Here is a 19,037-nt window from a genome sequence, read left to right as displayed (position 1 = left end):
CGCTCTCCTCGGACACGTAAACAACCCGGTTGCTTGGGAACCGCGCGGCGCTCGCCGGAGTCTCGCTCTCCTCTCGCGAGATGCCGCAAGCACTTCCCGCGCTTTCCCGCCGGCGTGTGCGGACGCCGCTTGAGGCGCGGAGGGCGCAGCCATGGGCCGTTTGGAGGTGTTGCTCGTGGAGAACTTTAAGTCGTGGCGGGGCCGCCAGGTCATCGGCCCCTTCAGGAGGTTCACCTGCATCATCGGCCCCAACGGCTCCGGTAACTGGGACCCTGAACGCCTCTGCCCTTCCGGGTCACCCAGAACCCATTTTGCCCGAGGGGACGTGACGTGAGGGCGGCCCAGCGGGCTGGACGCGGGCGGGTTACGGCCGTGGGCCTCCGCCAACCCCCCGGGCGCCCACCCCCGGCCCTGAGCCCCCGGGTGCCCACCTTCACCCTCGTCCTCCACCCCCAGCCCCCCGCCCCACCCCCACACGGTGCCCCCGGCCCCCGCCGCCAGGTGCCCGCCCGCAGCCCCCGGCCCTCCGCCAACCCCGCGGGCGCCAACCCCCGCCCTGCGTCCCCCCCCGCCAGGTGCCCACCTTGGCTCTCGTCCTCCACCCCGACCCCCACCCCCGCCCGGTGCCCCCGGCCCTCCGCCAACCCCCCGCGCCCCGGGCGCCGACCCCCGCCCAGCGCTCCCGGCCCCCCCCGCCGGCTGGGACCCGCAGCCTCCACCCCCAGTCCTCCACAAACCTCCCGAGCGCCCACCCCCGCCGCTAGGTGCCCACCGTCGCCCCCAGCCCCTGGCCCTCCACCCCCCAGCCCTCCGCCAACACCCCCCAGGGGGGCCACCCCCGCTCTGTGCCCCCAGCCACCAGGTGCCTTCCGCCCCAGGGCCTCGTCCACCACCCCCGGCCCTCCGCCACCAACCCCCCCCCCCCCAACTCCCACCCAGCGCTCTTGGCCCTTCCCCCTCCTGAACCGTGATCCCTCCGCCCCAGTCCCAGACCCTCCAACAACCGCGCGGGGCGCAGACTCCCACCCTGCGCTCCCGGCCCAACGCCGCTGAGACCCCCCACTCTCCACCCCCAGCACCCGGCCCTCCGCCCACGCCTGCCCTGTGCCCCCAGACCCCGCCGCCGGGTGCCCACCCCTGCCCTCCGCCCCCACCCCTCCGTCGCCAGACCCTCTACTCCCAGCCCCTGCCGCTCGCTCTCTGCCGCCGGCCCCCGCCCTCTGGCGTCCGGACCCAGACCCTCCACCCCTTGGCCCCCGCGCCCTCTGCAGCTGCGCCACGACCCCTCCTGCACACCAACCCCGGGTTTGGCCAGGCCCCTCCTCTCCTTTGCGCTGGCTCCGCGAGCTTCGCGGTGGCTTCTCCCGCCCTCCTAGTTAGTTCCCTCTTGTCACCAGCGCGCTGTGACGGCGCACGTGCGGGTGGTGTCTGTTCCCACAGCGTCCGCTCGTTTCAGTTATAAAGCGAGGTTACCATACAGCAGGTTCGGGATTCCAGACTCAGCCACCTTTCGCCAGCCGTGTAGCTTAGCTTCTTACGCGTCCCGCAAAGCGCAAGGCACAAAAAAGCGAGATGAACAGGAGGTAGGAAGCTAACCAGCCCACCCTGGAGTCCGTCTGAGCGCCCTGTTGAGAGGAGGCCTCGGTCGGTCGGGGTCTCTGCTCAGTACTTCTCGCTTTCTAAGTCCAAGCGGGGAAGGACCTCTGTTCTTTCCTGAGATCAACCCTGCAGAGCCTTCCACCAGCTGCCGTTTGGAAGTGGTCAGACATAGAGGGGTCAGTGTCTGGGGAGTCTGACACCTGGCTGCAGAAATCCTCTTTTCTAAAAAACGTTTGTTCTGAGACAGAGCGTAAGCAGCGGAGAGGCAGAGAGAGAGGGAGACACAGAATCCGAAGCAGGCTCCAGGCTCTGAGCCATCAGCACAGAGCCCGACCCGGGGCTTGAACCCACGAACCGTGAGATCATGACCTGAGCCGAAGTCGGAAGCTCAACCAACTGAGCCACCCAGGCGCCCCCCCACCCTCTTTTTTTTTTTTCTTAAATGAGCGAGAGAGATGGAGAGAGCGTGCAGGCTCACGTGCCCAAATGGGGGAGGGCAGGGGGAGAGGGAGGGAGAGACTCTTAAGCGAGCTCCACACTCAGCTTGGAGCCCCCACAAGGCTTATTACCCTCCTGATGGTGAGATCACGATCTGAGCAGAAATCAAGAGTCAGAGGCTTACCTGACCGAGCCTCCCAGGTGTCCCCCCCATCCTCTCTTTTTAAAGGGGTTTGATCAGGCCTGGCCTTTGCCGTCCTCTCTCTTTCCTTCTGCTGGTTATCAGTTCTGACTGTGTCACCAGCTGATACTGGTCTGGGTGATATCCGGTCTCAGCTGCAGTGCCCTGAGCTGCTCTGTCGTTGACACAGGCCCCTGCTTGACGTCAGTGGCTCTGTCTTACTCTCTACACTTCTCCTCGCCATCCCCTTCCCTTCCTCCTCCAAAGATGGAGAGTGAGATGTGAAGGAAATAATTGGTTCTAAGGAGCCTGAACAACATTTTGGATTCAAGGAACTTTCTACACAGGAATATTGTAATAATAATGGCATGCATGGAGTCTCACCAAGTTCCTGGCACCCCTATTTCTGTTTAACCCTCATAAATGGGTATTAACCCATTTTATGGTTTAGGAAACAGGTTCAGAGGGGCCAGATGACTTTCCAAGGTTGCCCAGTAAGGGGCAGAGCCTGGACTTGAGTTCGAGTTCGGGCCTGGCCAGGCTCCCCACTGCTCTGTGATAAGAAACAAGAGATGTAATGACCCCGGCTGCTGGAGAGCCTGAAATGATAGTTACTTTGAGATTTTTCCTAACTCTCGAGTCTTCTTTTGGCTCTCAGTCCAGATTTCCTTTCTGAGCCCGGAAACCATTCTTGGGTTGAAAGATAATGTTTGCCTGAATAAATTAACTTATTTGACAGACCTTGAGTAGGAAACTGAAATTTGTGTTTTCCTGGCACTCCAACCTGACGTATAATTATTATGAAACTGTTGTGAAACTTCTGTTGCTTTATAAAGATAACTACTGTTTAATGCTTTCTTTGCAGTTAGTGTATGTGAAAGAATAGGTAAGCTTGGAAATATGCACATAATTGAGGATTTTCATGCATCTTCTGTGTAATATACTTCCTCATTCACGCTTGATTCTGTTGTCAAAAAGACACTGAAAAGATAATTATTATAAACATTCCTTATGTTCTTACCCTAACCTTCACTCATGTATCAGGTTACCAGACCCACCATCAGTTGATTTTCTTCACCTTTTAACTGGTGATTATGTGAAGGGTTGCTCAATTGTGTTTTGTACTTACAACAGTGTAATATTTTGAATGTGTGTTTACATGAAATCTTATACTACAGTCAGCCTAAAATACTTGCCCATTACCACTCAAGATTGTGTTGAAGTGATGTTTTGAACTTTTTAAAACTAGTGCCAAACTGTAAGTTTCAAAATATTCTTATCTCTTATCTTAATTCAACAATACATATTGTGATTAACAACAAATCTTAAGGTTATTGTGAAAATGCCTTCATAAATTCCTCTTGTCCCGGTGCCCTGGAAGCTGCACTTCCCTCTTGAGAATTTGTGGTAACCCAGAGACTTTGCTTAGAACCATAGAAAGCCAGCCATGGATTCTTTTAGCATTGCCTTTAATATAATCTCTCTACAACAAAAATTTCTGGTTTACTTCTTGCTGAATTTTGCGTGAGCTATTCACATTCTCCTTCTATACAAAGGCTAAAATTCAGTATAATACTCATCCAAGACTAATTTAATGGGTGGTATTTCATTTATATTCATTTGAACACTTGTTAATAAGTCATCTTTTAATAAATAATCTTACGGAATTACTGGCACATTTAGGTAGATTTTATTAAACAAATTGATAATTACCTGTTACATTCATTTTCTCTTAAGCTTCAATTTAGCTAGTTAGTCATACTTTTTGTAATAATTTCCTATTGTCACCACCTGTCAAAATTTGACATGTTCTCATTTGTTTTTAGTAAATCTAATGTTGATTGCTTGTGGTACTGGGAAAAATGTCATTTTGATTTTAACCTTAGTGTTCTCCACTTGAATTTAGCAAATAGTTTTTGCATATACATAGTGTTAGAAGCAGAAGAAGGTATGTATTATAAGACAGCTTCTGCTCTCAGGGTTTAGGGAGTATAAGAAAATACACTAATTGAAATAGAAGACCCAGTAACATTGTTTATGGAACTTTAAGCAAGGAAAATACTAGATCTGATTTGGGGAGGTATGGACAAGAAGAGGTCAAGATTAGGGAAGGTTTTCTAGAGGAATCATCATTTGAACTGGCTCAAAGAGTAAAGAGTGTTTTTCCAGGGGTCTGGGAAGGTCTGTCGGTGGGACAGCTAATAGTCCAAATTGGCGAGAATGTGTAGAGGAGCGGCAGGATATAACGTTGAAATCCTTTTGGGTCAGTCCTTGCCAGGGTGATATATTTAACTTTATGGAAGAAAATGGTAGACTTAGAAGCATATTTAGCAGAGAAGTACTACAAGTGTACCTGAGTCCTCTCCACCTCTGTTTTAAATCCTTCCCCCTTTTATTTTGTATTTCTTTCTCTGGATTTTATCTTTCTCCCTTATTGGGTAGTTTTCATTGGCATTAATACATGTCTTATTATCACTCTTATAACATAGAGGGGATATAGCTGTATGAAAAGAAAGTATAGTACAATGTTAATTGTAGAATTTAGTGGTAAATGTATGGGTGTTTACTATGAAATTCTTTCAACTTTCTTGTATGTTTGAAAATTTTATAGGGGCGCCTGGGTGACTCAGTTGGTTAAGCATCTGACTGTTGATTTTGGCTCAGGTCATGATCTTACTATATCATAGGATTGCACTTTGGGCACAGCGTGGAGTGTGGAGCCTGCTTGGTATTCTCTCTCTGCCCTTCTCCCCCACTTGCGCTCGCTCTCTCTGCCTCTCTCAAAATAAATAAGTTGAAAAAAATTTTATGAAATGCCTGGGGGAAAATCCCTTGAACTTCACTGTCTCTTTAGGCTATTGCCCCAATTTATCAATACAGTGAAACTCTTTGAGCCATTCTCAGTGCTCTTGATTCAGTTTTCAAGTGTGATTTCAAGTTTTCAAGCTCCACTGAAATTTCTCTATGTCACTGTTGACCTACATCTTGTAAGAGTCAGTGGCCAATTTCCTATCCTCATTCCCTTTGATACATCAGTGGTATTTCATTCATTTAAAAATGATTGAGTGCCTACTATATGCCATGTACCATTCTCATCAGTGAACAAACATAAAAATCCCTTTCCATATAGAACTTACATTCAAAGGTGGAGAGACAGACAACACACTAAATATGAAAAGTATATTTAATATTAAAGTGTTAAGTAATAAGGAGAAAAATAGAAACAGAGATAGGAAGTACTGGGGGTGTTTTTAAAGAAGTTGGTCAAGGGAAGGTCTTGCTGTCTAGGTGGCATGATAGATCACATTTCATCCCTCCCTTGGGTCACTTGGCTCTTTTTGACTTTGTGTACCGACTAGGTTTTCTCCTGTTTCACTGGTAAGCCCTCAGTAATTGGCTGCTTCTCCCCTGGGTCTCTTAAGCACTAGAATCCTCCCACCCCCTGGAAATAGGTCCTTTGTCTTTCTCTTCCCTGTGTTCTTTTCCCACAGGATCTTATACAGTTTCATGGCTTCAAATGCCATCTTTATGCTACTGACTTCCAAAATTATATATCTAGCCTATAATATTCAGCATATTTTCATTTTTTGCTACTTCTAGTAGACCTAGAAGTCGCCTAGCTGGCTCAGTCAAGCTCAGACCCCACATTGGGCATAGAAAATAAAATCTAAAAAAAATAAAGTACTATAATCAGAAAGAGTAGCAAATTTCGTCTCCCCCACTTCCACGAGACAAACTTATTCCTTCCTAGGTCTTACCTGCTTGGTAAGGGATGCAGTTTACTCATTTATTCAGACCAGAAACCCAGAGTCATTCTTTATTCCTCCTTCTACGCCCCACTTCCCTCATTTAATCTTCTATAAATCCTAATAACTCTACCTCTGAAATACATCCTGAATCCAGTTGTTTCTTGCCATTTTTCGCCACTATCACAATCGAAGATGCTAGAGCTCTCATTTGGACTATTGCTATAACCTCCTAACACATCCCTCTGCTTGCTTTCTTGTCTCCCTACAATTCATTTTCACAGCACCCAGAGTGAGTGGTTAACAAACAAAGGAAATCTATAAATCAGAGCACTGCCTAGTTTAAAACTCTCGAATGGCTTTCCCCCACACTTGGAATGAAATCCGGTGTTTCTACCATGATCCCCAAAGGCCTTTATGATCTAGCCTCTGTGTATTTCTCTTCTTTAATATTCTTTTTCGCTGTATTTACTATGCTTTGGTCAGAATTGCTTTTCTTTTTTGCCTTCCTTAACACAGACCAAGCTTATTTCCATTTCAGGGTCTTAGCATATGCTGTTCCTTGGACTTAGAGTGCTTTACTCCCGGAGTTTCATATGGCTGCCACCTAAATGAATTCTCCTTCATCTTTAAATAAATTCTCCCTGTCACACCCAGAACACTAACCTGTGCTCTTCCCTCTTTTGCCACTACTCTCAGGGTTTCAGGCTCTCATCATTTCTTCCTTGGATTAATGCAGTAATCTTTTAGCTGAGTTCCCAATCTTTGGTCTTACCCTACTTTAATCTATGTGCCACTCTGTTCCCTCGGTAATCTTCATTTGTTTCCACAAGAAAGAAGATCCATTTTATTTCTTGATAGATGAGGAAAAGACATTTGAAAACATTCAATACCTAAAAGGCTGATGGGTTCAAATTAAGCAGTTTTGGCTAGATTCCATCATAGGTGATGTTGTGTATTTCTCATGGTATTACATCACATAACACCTATTTGTTTTACCACTAGTGATGCTAAGATTGACCCCTGGATTAGGGTGGTGACAGCGATCACTACATTGTACAATTAGTTTTTCCCTTCTAACTAGTCTGGTCTCCTAGTGTTGCTTTGACATTATACAGATGTTCTTTATCAAGCATTTACCCAAGTTTTTTAAATTTTATTAAGTTTTAAATTTTAATATGATACAGTGTTTGAAAAATTCTATACATTGCTCAGCATTCATCATGATAAGTATACTCTTTAATCCCCTTTACTCCCCATAACCTATTTCACCCATCCCTCTACCAACTATCCTCTGGTAACTATGTTTGTTCTCTATACTTAGTGTTTCTTGGTTTGTCTCTCTCTCTCTCTCTTCCTTTGTTCCTTAAATGCCACGTGAGTGAAATCATATGGTATTTGTCATTCTCCGATTTATTCCACTTAACATTGTACTCTCTAGCTCCATCCATGTTGTTGCAAATGGCAAGATTTCATTCCTTTTTATGACTGGGTGCTACTCCATTGTATGTACATGCCACATCTCCTTCATCCATTCATCAGTTGATGGACACCTGGGCTGCTTACATACCTTGACCAATGTAAATAGCGCATCTATAAACATAGGGGTACATATATCATTTTGAGTTAGTGTTTTTGTATTCTTTGGGTAAATACCCAGTAGTGCGATTGCTGGATTATACGGTAGATCTATTTTTAATTTTTTGAGGAACCTCTATACTGGTTTTCAGAGTGCTACACCAGTCTGCATTCCCACCAACAGTGGACAAGGGTTTCTTTTTCTCCACATCTGGCCAACACCTGTTGTTTCTTGTGCTTTTGATTTTAGCCACTGTGGCAGGTGTGAGGTGATACCTCATTGTAGTTTTGATTTGCATCTCCCCGATGATGAGTGATGTGGAACATCTTTCCATGTGTCTGTTGACCATCTGGATGTGTTCTTTGGAGAAATGTCTGTTCATGCTGTCTGCGCATTTTCAATTGGATTATTTGTATTTTGCGTGTTGAGTTGTATAACTTCTATATATACTTTAAATAGTAATCATTTACTATGTCATTTGCAAAGATCTTCTCCCATTCCACAGGTTGTCTTTTAGTTTCATTAATTGTTTGCTGTGCAGAAGCTTTTTTTTTTTTTTTTGATGTAGTTCCAATAGTTTATTTTTGCTTTTATTTCCCTTGCTTCAGGGGACCTATCTAGAAACTATTGCTACAGCTGATGTCAGAGACATTACCCTGTGTGCTACCCAGATGGTTTTAATGCCAAATAATATTTATGACTGAATCAGCATTTCATTAAGGTTTATAAAACTGAGGCTTTTTTTTTTTAAGCTTATTTATTTTGAGAGAGAACATGCATGTGCATACTTGTGTGTGAGCAGGGTAGGGACGGGGGTGGGGGGACAGAGAATCCTAAGCAGAGAATCTCTATGCTCACAGCGCAGAGCCCAATGTGGGGTTTAATCCCACAAACGATGAGATTACGACCTGAGCTGAAATCAAGAGTCAGACGTTTAACCCACTGAGCTACCCAGGTGCCCCCCATTCAGTTTTAACATAACTATGTTTTCACTGTGCCCTGATTCTTGTCATTGCAAATATTTTTTCTTACTTTGAAAATAATTCCTAACATCACTAATATACTTATTTGCTTAAATCTATAATACAGAGAAAATGATCTTAAAACTACCAATGCCAGTATCATTACAAACAATAAAGATACTAAAGGAAATTTAAAGTTCTTTTATACTTCTTTTTGGTGCTTGAAATACATCCCACTAAGAATGTACAGTCAGAATTTTGTGATCTGAGGTCCCTTGAAATAAACCATTTCTCCATATGGCTATCACCAATTTAATATTCACTTAAGTTTACTTGTTTCTGTTTTTGAATTTTTATTTTTAATTTTTTTAGAGAGAATCTTAAGCAGACTTAAGATACCGATGTGGGGCTCAAATCATGATCCTGAGATCATGGCTTGAGTCGGACGCTTAACCGACTGAGCCACCCAGGCGCCCTTCATTTATAGAATTTTTAAATTTTAGTTTTTTTTTTTTAAATGACAATACATACACATATTTCAACGCTCAAAACTCTATATAAAGGTATACACCAAGAGATCTTGCTTCTGTACTGTTCCCCTATCAGGTAGGGTCCCAACAGGAAGCAGGTGGCACACTCAGATGAGGACAATTTGTGGAAGATTTGTTTACAAAGGGAGTAATTACAAATGTGTGTAAGGCTATAAAGGAATTGGAAGGACTAGAGGAATTGCAGGGTTAGCATGATGGATCTGTCACCACCCAAGGCCCAGAGAGGAAGGAACCCAGAAGGAAATTTGAAAGGGTGGTGACCTGTCGAAAGACACAGCTAACTAGAAGCCACCTCACAGAGAGGGAAGGGAATAAATACCCTGACCCTATTCTTTTCCTTCCCTCCTGCCAGAGCTCCCCATTGGCCCAATCCAAGTAGAAGCCAAAAGGCATGAGAACCTATTGATACAGGGCAGAAAGCAGGGTAGAAAATGGACCAGGAGGAGCTCCTGGGTGGCTTAGTTGGTTAAGTGTCCAACTCTTGATTTTGGCTCAGGTCATGATCTCATAGTTTAGTGGGTTCCAGCCCTGTGTCAGACTCCGTGCTGATGGTGTGGAGCCTGCTTGGGATTCTCTGTCTCCCTCTCTCTCTGTCCCTCCCCTACTTGTGCTGACTCTGTCTTTCTCAAAATAAATAAATGATAAATAAATAAACTTAAAATTAAAAAAAAGAGAGAGAGAAAAGAAAAGAAAATGGACCAGGAGAGGCAGACAGGTATCCAACTCAGTTTCCATGTCCTGCTCTTCACCTTGTATAGATGACCATTCATTTCTTGATCGTCTTTCAGTGTTTTCTTTTTGCAGATGCAAGCAAATATGTATGTATTGCTATCTCTAACTCCTCACTTCTCATTACATCAAAGTTCATAGTTAGTTTTTTACTATATATGCTGTTATGCACTTTTTTTACTTACTATATCCTCTTCTGTTCTCTTTCTGCTGTGTAATTCTCCATTGTGTAGCTGTTATACAGCTATTTCAAGCGTTCCCTTAATTTTTGGACACTTGAGTTGTTTCCAGTCTTTTTCTGTTAGAAACAACCTGTAATGAATTGCATAATTGTGTATTTGCCATTGTACAGTTGTGCACATAAATCAGGGAGATAGATTTTTAGAAGTGGAATTGCTGGCTCAAAAGATGAATGGATTTAGATGAAGTGTTAGTATCCAAAATATATACAGAAGCTAAACAACTCAACACCCAAAAATCAAATAGTCCAATTAAAAATGGGCAGACAGCATGAACAGACATTTCTCCAAACACATCTAGATGGTCCAACAGACACATGAAAAGATGCTCCACATCACTCATCATCGGGGAGATGCAAATCAAAACTACAATGAGGTATCACCTCACACCTGCCACAGTGGCTAAAATCAAAAGCACAAGAAACAACAGGTGTTGGCCAGGATGTGGAGAAAAACCCTTGTGCGCTGTTGGTGGGAATGCAAACTGGTGCAGCCACTGTGGAAAACAGTATAGAAATTCCTCAGAAAGTTAAAAACAGAACTAGCCTATGATCCAGCAATCGCACTACTGGGTATTTACCCAAAGAATACAAAACCACTAATTTGGGGGCACCTGAGTGGCTCAGTCAGTTAAGCGTCCAACTTCAGCTCAGGTCATGATCGCACGGTTGTGAGTTTGAGCCCTGCATCAGGCTCTGTGCCGACAGCTCAGAGCTTGGAGCCTGCTTCAGATTCTGTGTCTCCCTCTCTCTCTGCCCCTCCCCTGCCCACTGTGTCTCTCTCTATTTCTCTCAAAAATAAATAAAAATTTTAAAAAACCCACAAATTCGAAGGGGTATTGCACCCCTATATTTATAGATGCATTACTTACATTGGCCAAGATATGTAAGCAACCCAGGTGTCCATCAAGTGATGAATAAAGAAGTGATATATATGTATATATATATTTACATTTATATATCCACACACACATACATATATATACCACATACATACATACATACATGTATACATACACACAGTGGAATATTATTCAGCCATAAAAAGTGAATGAAATCTTGCCATTTGCAAAGACATACATGGAGCAAGAGAATATAATGCTAAGTGAAATAAGTCAGAAAGACAAATGCCATATGATTTCATATGTGGAATTTAAGAAACAACAAATGAACAAAGCAAAAAAGAGACAAACCAAGAAACATATTCTTAACTATAGAGAATAAACAGATGGTTACCAAAAGGGAGGTGTGTAGGAGGATTGAAAAAATAGGTAAAGGGGATTAAGAGCATGCTTATCATGATGAGCATGGTGTAATATATGAAACTATTGAATCACAGTATTGTATACCTGAAGTTAATATATGTTCACTATACTGGAATTCAAATAAAAAATAAAGATGAATGGATTTATAATTTCATTAGCTATTGCCGAATTTCCCCTCTATAGGAGTTGTATCATTTTGTAACTCCAACAACAATATATGAAAGGGTATGTTTCCCTTCTGCCTCACCAAAGGCAGGTGTTTTCAAAGTTTTGGATTTTTGCCAGTACGATAGAACTGGTAGTCAATACAGTTTTAATTTATATTTTTCTTATTATGACTGAGCTTAAGTATCTTTTCATATGTTCAGGCGCCTTTTATATTTTTCTCTGAATTGCCTTTTTATATCCTTTGCTCATTTTTCTGGTGGGTTATTGTCTGAGAAATCTTGATAAAACATGTCTGAAAAATTCACTGCTATTCCTAAAATCCTCCAATGGTTTCACATCATCTTCAGCATAAAGTTTAATTTCTCTCTTATAAGCTCTGCTCCACCTATATAAAATTGTTTGCCATTTTTTACTGAAATGGTACCATGCTCTCTTACTTCTCGGTACCTATGACCAAGCTGTTGTCTTTTCCTGGAATGGTATGTTTACCCCCTCCCCAAACTTCTTAATTACCCTTTAAAACTTAGCCCCGAATCATCTCCTGCTAAAGTCTACTCAGAGCCTCCAGTAGCTAGTGCTTCTCTTAAGTGTGTCTAGGTGTGTTAATTTTATTTTAGAACTTAGTATAGTGGATTATAATTCTCTGCTTTTTGTTGGAAGAGTATATAGATTTTGGATTCAGACACCTCCAAAACATACAATTTGTTTGACTTTGAGTCTCTACTTTTTAATTTATGAAACACAAATTAAAACCTACTTCATAGGATTGTTGCAAAGACTGGATAACAGATGTAGGAGTACAGCTAGGAGACACCTGAAGTAACAAGGACTTGAATGGGCAGAAGGATGGGAAAGAAGGAGGAAATGGGAGGAGGATGTGCAGAATTGGAATGAAAAGGGACTTAGCATGTTAGTTAAGAAAGCAAATGAATGGAAATATTGAGGTTTGGAGACTGGAGAGTGATAGTGTAATTTTTATATCTTTGAGTGATGATGACCTAAAAGATAATTCTTCCAGAATTATTATTTTCCTTATGTTGATTTTGAGTTTTTACAGCAGAGGTCCCCTATCTGACCATTACCAAACTTGGTTTGTTGGTTCGTTTGTTCATTCATTCATTCTTTTCAGCAGATGAGTCTTAAGCTAACACTGGCTGGTCAGTAGGCTCTTAAAATGTTTCCTGACCATCCTATCTGAAGTTATGTCTCCCAGTTACCCTCTATTCCATCACCCAGTTTATTTCCTTACTTACGATACTTAACTCTAGTATGGAATTGTCTTTTTTTGTCTTTTGTCTCTCTTAACAGAACATAACCTTCATTAGGCTGGGAGGTTTTTTGTCTTCTTTTGCTATATCCTTAATAGCTATTAACATAATAGCTATTCAAAAGATATTAATGGAATAAATTAATTTGGGTAAGCAAGTGTTTATTTTAGGCAGATTTTAAATAAGGATTGACCAAAACTGGTTTCTCTTTAATTCTGTTACAGTGAGATTTAATTCAACTCGATTAGTATTCACTTTGTCCTATCTGGCTTATAATAGCTTTCAGTCAACCCAAAAAGCCATGTTTCATACCCAATCATTAATTGAAACTTAGCTAAATAAATTTATAGCATTTTAACCACTTCTGATTCTTTTTAGAAAGATTACAAACTGGGGCGCCTGGCTGGTTCAGTTGGTAGAGCATGCGAGTCTTGATCTCAGGGTTGTGAGTTCAAGCCAAGATCGTAAACTTCTAAAACTAAGCCATATTTCCACTGGCTGGCAGTATTTTCTTTGTATTATCTTCCTCCTGTTCTGGCATTGGAAATTTAAGTTCCTTGTGGATATGGGGGAAGGAATGTGATTGATTGATTGATTGATTGATTGATTGATAGGTAGGTAGATACAGATGGTAGTAGCAATGACACAGCACCTTGGAAATTGTCTTAGAGCAAACTGTGGGCTCATGATTATATAACAATTAGGCCTTTGGATCAGGAATGCCCAAGACTACACCCCCCTCCCCCCCCCCCCCCGTTTCAGTGATTTGCTAGGAGGATTCACAGAACTCAGCGTGTAGTTGTACTCAGGATTGTTATGTGTTACAGCGAAAGGGAACAGAGCAAACTCTGCAAGAGGGAAGGCACATGGGACAAACTGAAGAAACCAGGCACGAGGTTCTAAGAATCCTCCCCCAGTGGGGTCACACAGGACAGGCAACTCCTCCAGCAACATGTAGTGGCAATATACATGAAATGTTGTCTACCAAAGAACCTCAAGCAAAGACTCAGTGCCCAGGATTTTTATTGGGGAATGGTCAGCTAGGCACCCTCTGTCTAGCACAAACCAAAATCTACCAAAATTCCAGACTCCTAAAAAGAAAACAGGCGAGGTGTCCAGCATCAATCATGTCGTATAAACGCTTTCGGCACAGTGAGACATTCTTACCAGAAAGTGGTGGAAACTCTCCCAAAATACAAATCCCCAGATGACATCCAATCTTGTGAGCAGGCCTTTCAAAGGATTGCAGGCTCAGACCTGCTCTATAACTTTTCTGTACCGCCACCTCCTACAATCATAAGTATTCCGGCAACCTTATTCTAGTCCTTGGGATATCTTGGACATACTTAGCCATTTTTTAAAATAGGTGATAGTTAATCATAAAATGGAATGACTGATAGTACAATATTTAATAACGGAAGAGAGTTGGGTTTAGATCCACTTGCTTAGATCCTTAAATTTAGGCCACTTAATACTCTGCCATAGCTGCATGGAAGAACACGGTGATCTATATAAAATTGGTCACATGCATTTTAAACATAGACAAGACAGTACTACTCTTTAGACATGTGTATTGGCTATATTTCACTTCCATTGTTGGCTTCTTTGTCTCTGGGCAAGGTTTTTTATTGTTAACAAGGGATAACTTTTCTCTCTGTCTTTTCTTTCCCAGGAAAATCTAATGTAATGGATGCACTTAGTTTTGTAATGGGAGAGAAAACAGCTAATTTAAGAGTGAAAAATATTCAAGAACTCATTTATGGAGCACATATTGGAAAACCTGTCTCTTCTTGTGCGAGTGTAAAAATTGTGTACGTGGAGGAAAGTGGAGAGGAGAAAACATTTACAAGGATTATCCGAGGTATTTTTTTTGTAGATACTTGCTTATGAGTCCTTTGATTTTTCAAAAGTTAAGTCAGATGACCTGTTTTTTATTTATTTGAAGGGTGTGATTTATTATTTCACTGGCATAGTAAACTAGAGATTTGGAGTTTTTTTTGTTTTCCTCTCTTGGATTGCAAATCTCAGAAGTAAATTATAGAACCTGTATGAGTCTCCACTAAGACTCTTTTTAAAGCAGACATATTTGTTCAAATTTCTCTACTGTCAAATAGCATTTTTCTACTGGTTATTAGTTTAAAATGATGGAGGTTCTTTACGTATGTTTAACTTTTTCTTAGTGATGAACTGAGTATATGTATATATACAGACGTATATATATACATATATATATATACACACACACATACACATACATACTTACTAAAGTTTAGAGAAAGAGAGACCATGCATGCGTGTGTGAGCAGGGGAGGGGCAGAGAGAGAATCCCAAGCAGGCTCCACACTGTCAGCAAGGAGCCTGGCACAGGGCTCAGTCTTACAAGTCATGAGATCATGACCTGAGCTGAAACAAGAGTCATATGCTTAACCAACAGAGCTACCCAGATGCCCCTCTATTTTTGGTTTGTGTAGAAAGTTTTTCTACCACTGAGTAGCAATTTGAGTGAAATATATGAATTTGTATTTTGTGATTTAAATCCTATAATTCCTATTTCCTGAAGAAGCAAGATTGAGAGTTGTTTATGAATATCTTTTCTATATGTTCAGAGTTTACAGAGCCTCCATAATATAGGCATGTCTTGGTTTTGGTTTTTTGTTTTTGATATTTCATTCTGGTCCACTAGAACATGGACTTAATTTTCTAATGTATAAATACTATTTTATTAATAAATACTTGTATACCTATACCTTAATGTGTAATTTAAGTATTTTTACCACTTTATCACCTAGGTGTCTTTATTGGTGAATTTTCTTTCTCACTTTTGGGTTTTTACTCAAAAGTCTCTGTTTCAGTAAGGATTCTCTAGCCTACTCTTTATTTACTAAATCGTCATAAATTTATTTTTCCCATCTTTATTGAGGTATAATTGACAGGTAAAAAACTGCATGTATCTAGGGGCACCTGGCTGGCACGGTTGGCGGAACATGTGACTCCTGAGCTTGAGGTTGTGGGTTTGAGCCCCAGGTTGGGCCTGGAGCTTACTTTAAAAGAAAAAGAAAAAGAAAAAATGTTAATTTCACAAAATTGCATGTATTTAAAACATGTATGTTTTAATATACACTGTGAAGTCAGTACCACAGTTGAGCTAATTAACATGTATCACCTTACATAGTTACCATTTTCTTTGCATGCAGGCACTATTGTTGTGTGTGTTTGTGGTGAGAATACTTAAGATCTACCCTCTTAGCAGATTTGAAGTTTATAATACAAATTGTTAACTGTAGTCACATTGCTATATATTAGATCCCCAGAACTTAGCATCTTGCATAATGGAAACTTTATAATACTTGACCAACATCTCCCCCCATTTTTTCTCCCCTTGGCCACTGGCATCCACCATTCTATTCTGTTTGTATGAGTTTGACTATTTTAGATTCCACATATAGGTGCATTCATGCAGTATTTCTGGGCTCTCTATTCTGTGCCATTGGTTTCTGTGTCTGTTTTTATGCCAGTGCCATACTGTTTGGATTACTGTGGCTTTGTGATATATGTTCAGACCAGAAGTGCAATGCCTCAGCTTTGTTTTTGCTCTTAGCCCATCTGTCTTAGTTTGTTTGGGCTGCTATAACAAAACACCACAGACTAGATAGCTTATAAATAATAAAAACTTATTTCTCACAGTTCTGAAGGCTGGGAGTCCAAGCTCAGGTTGCCAGTACGGTCAGATGAGGGGCTCTCTTCTGGGTTGCATACAGCTCATTGTGTTCTCACATGGTGGAAGGAACTAGGGAGCTCTGTGGGGTCTCTTTTATAAGCCCACTAATCCCATTCATGAGGGCTCCACAGTCACAACTTAATGACCTCCCAAAGGCCCCACCTTCTAATACCATTAGGATTTCTACATATGAATTGGGGGGGGGGGGGAGGAGACATAAGCATTCATCCTGCAACACTATCCTGTTTAAAATTGTAATGTCTATTCCCTGTCACAGAAACTTCCATATCCCCTTCCCAGCTCTCTTTTACTTCTTAGCACTTAACATTTTCTCACATCTTTATTGTACTTACATATCTCATTTTTGTCTGCACTGTGGGATATATAAGCTCCTTGAGATCCAGACTGTCCTCCGTTTTGTTCACTGCTATAGAATTCTCCTTGGCATAGAGTAGACATTCAATAATTGTTGACTGATTAAATGCGTTTATTAATAACACCTATGTTGTTACATAACTGGCCACTTCAATAAGAAAAATAATTTTACTAACCTTTGAATAGTTGTTACATGTCTGGTATTTATAGTTCCAATAACAATTTTATTCTCTTAGGGGGATGCTCAGAATTTCATTTTGATGATAATCCAGTGAGTCGTGCTGCTTACATAGCCCAGTTGGAAAAGATAGGCGTAATGGTCAAAGCACGGAACTGTCTCGTTTTTCAGGTAAGGAGCTGTACTCGTTTAGTCGGCTCATGATTTTGAAAATGCATCCACATATTTTATGTTGATGTGCTTTACTGTTTTTGAAAGGGAACTGTAGAGTCGATTTCAATGAAAAAACCCAAAGAAAGAACCCAGTTTTTTGAGGAAATCAGCACTTCAGGAGAGCTCATAGGAGAGTATGAGGAAAAGAAAAGAAAGTTACTGAAAGCTGAAGAGGATGCACAGTTTAATTTTAATAAGAAAAAAAATGTGGCTGCAGAGCGCAAACATGCAAAGTTAGAGAAAGAAGAGGTATGGATACAAAGTCTTTTGTCTGTCAGCATTGCTAGGTATTGGCTTTGGGTTACTAAAAAGATTTTTTTTTTTTTTTTATAATGTAAGACAAATAAGGCCCACTATTCATTAAAAATAAGCTTTTTGACGTAGTCTCTACTGTTTTGTTTCCTAAATAGGCATTGCTACCTGAAGTACAAAAATGTCTGGTTTTCCCACCTAAAAATAAGCTTGAGGGGTGTATATCTCACATGGCATGGGCTTTCAACTTTTGGATCTTGTCCCTTTACACTCTTATAAATTATTGAGGTCCCCAAGGAGTTTCTGACCGATATTTATTGTGTTTGAAATTAAAACTGAGAAATTTAAGAAATATATTATAATGATCAGTGTAAAAACAGCAATAAGAAACATTACACATTAATATAAATAACATACTTTTATGAAAAATAATTGCATTTTGTAAAACTAATCAGAAGGGTGACATTGTTTTACATATTTATAATCTCCTTAATATATGGCTTAAAGGAAGACAGCTGAATGCTCCTATCTCCTTCTGTATTAAATCTTATTTATGTTAAGGCCTGGCAGCTTTACCCACCGTTGGCTTTTGCACCATCAGTGTAAATGTCAACACAATGAAAAAGGCAAATGAAGTCTTACTATTATTATGGAAAGAGTTTTGACTTCAGGGACTCCCTAAAAGGGTATTGGGAACCTCTAGGAGGCCAGAGGCATGCTTTGCATATGCTGTTCTGTGGTATTTCTTGGTGCCCTTTACAATGCCTAGTAGAGTACCTCATTTATGGTTGATAGTTCTTTGCGTTTAGAGTGATCTTTGTCAGCGTACCTGGGTGGCTCAGTCGGTTAAGCATTCAATTTTGGCTCAGGTCATGATCTCGTGGTTCGTGGGTTTGAGCCCCATGTTGGGCTCTGTGCTGACACCTTGGAGCCTCCTTCGGATTCTGTGTCTCCCTCTCTTTCTGCCCCTCCCCTGCTCACACTCTGTGTGTGTGTGTCTGTCTCCCTCAAAAATAAACATTAAAAAAAATTTAGATCTTTGTCAAATGCAAATCAGACTCTGTTCTCTTTTTTTTAATTTTTAAATGTTTATTTTTGAGAGAGAGAGCTAGCAAGTGTGAGTGGGGGAGGGGCAGAGAGGGAGGGAGAGAGAGAATCCCAAGCAGGCTCCTCACTGTCAGTGCAGAGCCCAAAGTGGGGCTCGGACCCACGAACCATGAGATCATGACCTGAGCCAAAACCGAGGGTTGGACGCTCAATGGACTGAGCCACCAAGACGCCCCAAATTTTGTCTTTCTCTTGCCCAAAACCTCCATCAGTGCAGTGCTTCCCACTAGTGTCCCTGTCCAGCCTACTGACCTAGACCATCACCCACCTCTCAAGCTTTGGTTTCCTCTACTCTCCCACCACACTGGCCTTTACTATTTATTGAACATGCCGTCCTCACTTCTAGCTTGAAGCTTTTGCTATTTCCTCTGCTTGGATAGCTGTATGCCTGATTTTTTTCATGGCCAATACTCTCTCATTCAAGGTTTCATTGCCATTTTCTCAGGTAGGCATTTGCTATCCACACCACC

General features: G+C 41.7%; 1 protein-coding gene across 4 annotated transcripts in view; it reads left to right on the top strand.

Moving 5' to 3' along the window:
* Positions 1 to 86: 86 nt before the first annotated feature.
* SMC1B (structural maintenance of chromosomes 1B) overlaps positions 87 to 19,037 on the top strand; it is a 78,231-nt gene continuing 59,280 nt past the window's right edge. For 2 of the 4 annotated variants that reach the window (XM_043562890.1, XM_043562886.1), the window contains exons 1-4: positions 88 to 260; positions 14,397 to 14,585; positions 17,054 to 17,166; positions 17,254 to 17,457. In XM_043562890.1, coding sequence (XP_043418825.1) covers positions 152 to 260; positions 14,397 to 14,585; positions 17,054 to 17,166; positions 17,254 to 17,457 — 615 coding nt within the window. In that variant the 5' untranslated portion in view covers positions 88 to 151. Of the gene's footprint in view, positions 261 to 1,217; positions 1,584 to 14,396; positions 14,586 to 17,053; positions 17,167 to 17,253; positions 17,458 to 19,037 lie in introns of those variants that run through there. The other 2 variants (XM_043562889.1, XM_043562888.1) reach the window with 2 other exon arrangements.

Source organism: Prionailurus bengalensis, chromosome B4 (assembly GCF_016509475.1).
Source record: "Prionailurus bengalensis isolate Pbe53 chromosome B4, Fcat_Pben_1.1_paternal_pri, whole genome shotgun sequence".
NCBI classification, from domain to species: domain Eukaryota; kingdom Metazoa; phylum Chordata; class Mammalia; order Carnivora; family Felidae; genus Prionailurus; species Prionailurus bengalensis.
This window is presented reverse-complemented; position numbering and strand designations above follow the sequence as displayed.